General features: G+C 36.7%; 1 protein-coding gene across 1 annotated transcript in view; it reads left to right on the forward strand.

Moving 5' to 3' along the window:
* Gtf2f2 (general transcription factor IIF subunit 2) overlaps positions 1–6,387 on the forward strand; it is a 150,637-nt gene extending 144,250 nt beyond the window's left edge. The window contains exon 8 of the mRNA XM_027928969.2: positions 2,509–6,387. Within this exon, the coding sequence (XP_027784770.1) occupies positions 2,509–2,628 (120 nt within the window). The 3' untranslated portion in view covers positions 2,629–6,387. The remainder of the gene's footprint in view (positions 1–2,508) is intronic.
* Positions 6,388–7,748: the final 1,361 nt, after the last annotated feature.

Here is a 7,748-nt window from a genome sequence, read left to right on the forward strand (position 1 = left end):
ACCACATGAAAATAAAAAAATAAAGATATTATGCCCATCTACAACTAAAAATATGTGTATTTTAAAAAATACTAGTGACATTCTTCACAAAACTAGAAAAAAACAGTCCTAAAATTCATTTGGAGGAATAAAATATCCAATATAATTTTAGGTCAAAAAATCCATGCTGGGGGCTGGGGTTGTGGCTCAGCGGTAAAGTGTTCGCCTAGCATGCTTGAGGCCCTGGGTTCGATCCTCAGCACCACATAAAAATAAATAAATAAAATTTTAAAAAGTATTATGTCCAACTACAACTAAAAAATAAATATATTTTTTTAAAGCCATGCTGGAAGCATCACAAAATCTGATTTCCAATTATACTACAGAGTTATAGTAATAAAAGCTGCATGGTTCTGGCATTAAAACAGACACATAGACCAGTGGTACAGAACAGAAGACACAGGGACAAACCCACACATCTACAGTCATCTGATCCTTGACAAAGGTGCCAAAAACATACATTGGACAAAAGACTGCCTTTTCAACAAATGATAATGGGAAAACTAGTTATCCATTTATAGAATAATGAAACCAGAATCTTAACTCTCACCTTGCACAAAATTCAACTCAAAGTGGATCAAAAACCTAAGGAATTAGATCAGAAACTATGAATTCCTAGAAGAAAACATAGAGTCAATACTCCAGCATATAGGCACAGGCAGTGATTTTCTTAGTAGGACCCTTAAAGCTCAAAAGATAATGCCAAGCATTAATATATGGGATGGCATCAAATTAAAAAGCTTCTGCACAGTGAAGAAAACAATTTGGAATGTAAAGTGAGAATCAACCTACAGAATGGGAGAAAATATTTGCTACCTACTCTTATGGATTAATATCTAGAATATATAAAAAACTCAAAAGACTAAGTAACCCAATTAATAAATGAGCAAATGAATTAAACAAACACTTCTCAAAAGAAGAAATACAAGTGACCAAAATATATGAAAAATGTCCAACATCATTAGCAATTAGGGAAATACAAGTCAAAACTGCACCGAAATTTTGTCTCACCACTCAGAATGGCAAGAGTACAAATAATAATAAATTCTGGAGAGGAAAGTCATCATATTGTAGCAACACATGTGTACCATGTTTTTTACATATATTTTGGGGGGTTGTGGATGGACACAACACTTTTATTTTTATGTGGTGCTGAGGATTGAATACAGTGCTTCATGCATGCTAGGTAAGCTCTCTACTACTGAGCTACAACCCCAGACCCATACCCATGTTTTTAGCCAGTAGCTAAACTCTGGAACCAGCATAGGTGACCATCGATGGATGGATGGATAATGTGGTATATATACACAATGGAGTTTTATTCAGCCATAAAGAAAAATAAAATATGTCATTTGCAGAAATTATTAATAATATATTAGTAATAGGTGAAATATGCCAAACTCAGGTGGTCAAGGGTCATATGTTCTCTCTTGGAGGGAAGATAGAGAGGAAAAAGGAAAAGAAGGACAGAAGGGTTGTAGGGATCTCATGAAAATCAAAGGAAGATAAGTAGAGGAAAGGGACCAGAAAGTGAGAGGCAGGGAGGGAGAGGGGAGGTGCTGGGAAGTGATATTGGCCAAATTATATTGCTATATTGTGTGCATATACAAATAAATAACAATAAATCCCACCATTATTATAATTATAATGCACCTATAAAAATGTGGAAAAAGGAAAGAAAACTTAAAAAAAAATACTTGTTAAATAATAAATAAAATACTTTTACCAAAAATCTTGTGTGGATAAGATAAAAATATAAAAAAGAACTGAGAATTCTAAATATCTGTCACATGTTTGCTTCATTGAATATTATCTTTCTATTCCAAAAATACATATATATATATATATATATATATATATATATATATATATGAAGCAGGAGCTTCCAAAACTACTGATTCCAGTCTGACTGTAAACTGAGACCTTGAAGCCATTGACCTCCCAGGCAAATTACACTTGATGTATTAGGTCATGTTAATAAATCCTGAGCACCAATAATTTCCAGTGTATTTTCCTCTAGGCATATTTATTTTTCCTTTTAAGTTTTCAAATTGTTGCTTTTAGGAAGTTCAGCCCCTTTGATGCAAATGACATATATTTAATGAGGTGTTATATATCATAGGTATAGAATCAAAAGGCAAGCTGGGCATGGTGGCACATGCAGCAGCTCTGAGGCGGGAGGATCATGAGTTCAAACCCAGCTTTAGCAACGTATCAAGGCCCTAAGCAACTCAGTGAGACTCTGTCTCTAAATAAAAATGAAAAAGGGCTGGGGATGTGGCTAAGTGGTTAAGAATCCCTGAGTTCAATCCATGGTACCAAGAGAAAAGGCAGTTTATTTAATCTCTTTATAAAGAAATCTTAAGCTTTTATTAGCTTTATAATTTTTATTACTCATAAATGTGCTTTGACATTTTTGTTTTCTGTCTTTATATCTCATCTTTGAAGTTTTTTCTTTCTTTTTTTTAGGGATATCTAAAGGACATCTTGAAAGAAATTGGAATTCAGAATGTAAAAGGGATCCACAAAAATACGTGGGAGCTGAAGCCAGAGTACAGGCATTATCAAGGAGAAGAGAAGAGTGACTGAGAGGCCTTGTAGCCAGAATGCTGATGGAACAGCTGAGTGGTGATGCTAACCAACAGCCCTGTTACCAGGAAGCTTGAGCATCCTATGTTAAAAGGAGTAAAATGATTGGTACTTTAGTTTCTTTTAGTAAATTTTTAAATCTGTAATTCTATAAAATTTCTTAAAGTGGTTTTTGAAAAATGACAAATTTATTTATAGACTTGTATTAAACTTGTAAATTCATGATGGGGATAGGGGTTAGGGATTAAGAGGGCTTTTCATTTTAAATGTTAACTTTTAAAATGTTAAGATTTGGAAATGTTTGCTAAATGAAGACTTTGTCCTTGCTGCCTATCTGAGAAACTAAAGTAACTCAGGTCCAAAGTGAATGATATACAAGGAATAAAGGTCAACTACAGAAATCATTAAAAGGAATAAATAACCAAAGCTGCTTTTTTCTGAACTTGTTCAAAAATGAAGTTGCCTTTTTTAAAAAAAAGTGATCATATTTCATGTTCATTGGTACATTTATAAGACATTCAGTTCATAGTAGAATGACAATTTTTATCATTAGCTTATTTTATTCTAGTGATATTGATAAGCAGAATGAACAAAATCATTGTCAAGTCATGTGTCTTTTGTTTGCTTTTAAAATAAGTAAAAATTGAATACCTGTCCAAAATTTCAAGATTTATCTTCTTCAGCCAGATTATAAACTTTACAAAGTCTGGCTTTGCCTGCAGAATTTCACTGCCCATTCAGCAGGTACATATTGACTTCACCTGGCAAGTAACACTGCCAACTAAAGGAGGGTTGTAGTGGTGCAATGGAGACCGAAAAGGTTAGTGTCAGTTCCTAGGGCATGAAAATGTTTCTTTTATCTTTCTCTTTAATATTTAAATGAGCAATACAAGTACATGATAAAATATATAAGTACATGATAAATTTTTTCTGACATAAAATGTTGTATATTAGGCAATCCAAAATCATACCCACAAACAAAACCCCCCAAAAAAAGGAGTTTTAGCAAACTAAGCACAGTGAAAAGTTGTTTAAAACATGAATTCATTTTGTCATTTAGGATATTTGTAATCAAAAAGTGGCAAATGCCAAAATTTTAAGAAAATATTACATCATTACAGCAAAGAGATAGCTCTCCATTGAGAGAAATAATGTTCTGTATGATTTGCTTTTAGCAGCAGGACAACAGAATTCTTAAGTGGAGTGCCACTGTACTAAGAAAATTTTTATCTTTGCATTCCCACCATAAAATACAACTGTGATTAAGGAGGGTGGTCTCATTCCTCACCCCACTTCAGTTGTCATATCCTACCTTGTTCTGGTGCAGGAGGCAGATATGGTATGCCCATTACCTCCTCTGCTGATGATTGGAAGCCCAGTCATCAAAAGCTCTCAGATAAAGGTATCGCTCTATAGAAATGAGAATTCTGGGTACCTGCCATGTGCATGGTGTATTACATAGCATGTATCTTCCCACAAAACTTGCCCTTTTTTGCTGTATGATACTGTCCTGAAACAGAGAAGACGTCTCCTCTGTATTTGTTTTGCTTTAGTTAGAACAGTCTCGCCAAATTGAACTTGGTAGCAGTGCCATTCGAGTTTCCGGGGCACAGCTGTGTCTTTGAAACTGTGCTTTGTTGTTGTTGTTTTTTTTTAATGTTTATTTTTTAGGTGTAGATGGACACAACACAATTTTTATGTGGTGCTGAGGATCGCACCCAGGTCCCGCCCGTGCTAGGCAAGTGCTCTACCGCTGAGCCATAATTCCAGCTCAGGTATTTTTTATAAAACTGCTTTCTTTAGCTTCTCATAGTTGCTTTTTACCTCATCATACCTGATTGCATCTGCTTGGGTCTCTAAAACATCAGTTATTTCTTCAGTAGAATAATTGATCTAGATGGTAGACTAGTGCCAGTCCTCATTCATTTTTTGGATTGAACCCACTGCTCTACCATTTTCTTCCTTCCTTCCTCCTTTCCCTCCCCGCCCCTCCCCTCCCCCTTTCTTTCTTCCTTTCTTTCTTCCTCCCTTCCCTCCCTCCCTAAGTTGCTCAAGATGGCATCAAACTGGGGATCCTCCTGCCTCAGCCTCCCACATAGCTGGGATCGCAGTTATGCACCACTGCTCCCAAATCCTTTATTCTTCCATTTCAGGACTCTCTTGCTCTGACAAACATGCTTTCAACAGCTAAAACTCAAGAAGTAGGAACCCTAAACTCATAAAAAAGTACTGTGAGATTCAGAGAGAAAAAGGCTGATAATAAAATGTCACATCAGAAGAGTACAGGAAGGCCATATTTCATAGATGAACCTCAACTTGTGCACTTGCTTAGGAGATGTTTTAAGTGACAGAATAATATTAAGATTTGGTTGCTGGGCATTAGAAAGATTTCAATTGCATGTTGCTACAGTAACTTACAAAATGGTGTAAATTTAAAAAGAAGACAGATTTTGCTCTGTTTTATCATGAGCAAGCTCTGAAGGATTTCAACAGTTCTTAATGGTCTGTGAACAGATTTTTCTTGAAGCTTATTTTCTTTATTGGTACGTATCAGTGAAATAATAGTAAACACTTATCAGGCCCTCTGTGCCTAGTAGTGTGTTAATTGCTCCAAAATATTATATTGTTTAATCCTTCAAGATTATGCTGAGGCATAGGTAATGTCCATTTTATGGAACCATTTCCTGCCTAATATCTCTAGAATGTTGGTCCCCCTTTGTAGAAATCCTACCCATGGGGCAAAATCAGAGTGTGTTTTTCCAAATTCTCTCCCCATCACCTCATTTCACCTCCAAATCAAAAAAAATGGAGCTGATCCAAGAGAGTTTCGAAGAAGGATCTTAACCTTTGGTATCCCTAATTGAATTCAGACACCAAGTCTCATACCCACAGGATGAAGACTACCCTTAAATTCAGGATCCTTTTGCTAAAGTTTAAATCTCTGTTCCACTTCAAGTGGAGGGTGGGATGAGAATGGACCCAGTATGACAGCCCTCTGAGTGGAGGTTGCTGGTGGAGAGTGCTCAGAGGGGTACTGGACTGAGCTGCCAGATGCTCAGGTGGCACCTGCTCACTCCACTTTGTTTCACAGGATGCTGCTGTGTTTTCTCTAGCATTCCTACAGGAGTCTGGGAAATAGTGAGATTTGAATTTGACTTTTGAATTCTGCTTTCTTTCTAACACAAGTCTAGAGCAGGTTCCTGAAGCCTAATGAAAGCATTTGGATAAGGTGTTTTTTAAAAAAGGGATCGGAGGTCACTTTCTTCACACACACACACACACACACACACCCTTGCTTTGAGTCAGGGTCTAACTAACTGCTCAGGCTGGCTGTAAACTTGCAATCCTCCTGCTTCAGCCTCTCAAGAGGGACAGAGGTCATTTTAACCATACTCATAGTTTTTTCTCCTCCCTTTCCTTTGAGTATGTGTCATCATCCATAATGTTTGTTATAAAAACAAATCAGGGCTTTTATCTGATTGTTAGAACCCATATAAACTAACAGGACTATTCAGATGCTTTAGGTTCCAATTTAAACTGGATTCTTTTATGTCATTTAATCTTAAGTTTTAGGGCTTTTAAGAATTATTTTCTTATGGGCTGGGGTTGTGGCTCAGTGGTAGCATGCTCATCTAGCATGCATGAGCCACTGAGTTCAATCCTCAGCACCACATAAAAATAAAGGCATTGTGTTGTGTCCATCTACATCTAAAAAATAAATATTTTTTAAAAAATAAAGAATTATGTTCTTAAAGTGTACCATGTCTTAAAATGTTGAAATGTGTATTTAAATTGTCTTAAGAGAATTAATTTTTTATTGTGCTGTGGATGTATAAATTCAGCAAGAGTATGTTACTAAGCTAAAAATCATAATCTGGGGTGGTCATGAAACACAATGGCTGTTTACTAATTTGGCAGGTATTAGTAAATGTGAATATGTCCCATGCGCACACAAATGAGTTTACAGGGCTGGTCCTCTTGACATTTAAGCCTTGCTTCTGATTACCATTCCATTGTCTCTTCTTCAACAAAGCCTATTTTAAGCTACTTTGCCAACTCATTAATTCTTACCACAATGGTTTAGCATGGGCTCTCTTATCCTTGTTTTTTAGATATAAATCCTGCAACACCTAGAGGTTGAAGAACTTGTCCAGGGTTATACTGTAGCCAGGGACAGAGACTGATTCATATTCCCAAACTGCACTCTGGACTCAGACTCCTGGCCACCATTGGTGTGTTGGGTAGTGAGCACACACTGCAGAGAGCCCAGAGCAGTAATTCACCTTCCCAGACCCTCTCCTCACTCATAGGGAGCAGTCTCAAGAGTTATGTTTCTTCAACAAAGAGTTGCTTCTGGATGATGCCTCAGTTGTTCCACCTTAAAGGTTCAGTTTCCAGTTCCTACTCAGTTTGTGGAGTTTCCTGCTTGTAGAATGATGTTCTTTTTTTGTTGTAGACTCCACATGAGGAGATATTTCTCAAGAATGATTACCAGTGGCCAATGTATTTTATTTACTTATATCCTAGACCACCAGTGATTCTTCAGTGCCAGGCTCATGAGAAAGTTTCTGGTGTGGTTAGTCACAGTTGGTGGTCCTTGCCTTGGCTCAGAGAGCACCAATGAAGTCCCTCAGCTTGAGACCCCAAAGTAGCAGGAATATAGAGATGAACAAATAAGATAGGTCTTTGCCTTCAGGGATTTATGATATTGAATAAGACTTGGAAACAGATACATGGCAACATAGATTATTAAATACGTGGAAGAATGTTTTAAGAGCTAACTGGATTCAAAGCCCATGACTTAGAGAAAGTTGCTTACTCTCTGTGCTTCAGTTTCATTATTGTAAAATATGGCTAATTGGGTGTTTGGAGGAACAGGAAAGCTTCTTAGAGGATTTAATGTCTGGGTTGGGTTTTGAAAGAGTCTAGAAATTCATTAAGAATCAGCAAGCAGGAAATACAGGGGGAAAAGTTTAAGGGCATCAGAATAACCTTCCTACATGAGATGGGTGAAGTGAGAGCCCACACATACCTTAGTTTACTGGCAGATACAGGAGAATAGTAAAAAATTGTGGACAGACAAGTTGAGCCCTGACTCAATATGATGCAAGAATTTAAGG

The sequence above is a fragment of the Marmota flaviventris genome, chromosome 4 (assembly GCF_047511675.1).
Source record: "Marmota flaviventris isolate mMarFla1 chromosome 4, mMarFla1.hap1, whole genome shotgun sequence".
NCBI classification, from domain to species: Eukaryota; Metazoa; Chordata; class Mammalia; order Rodentia; family Sciuridae; genus Marmota; species Marmota flaviventris.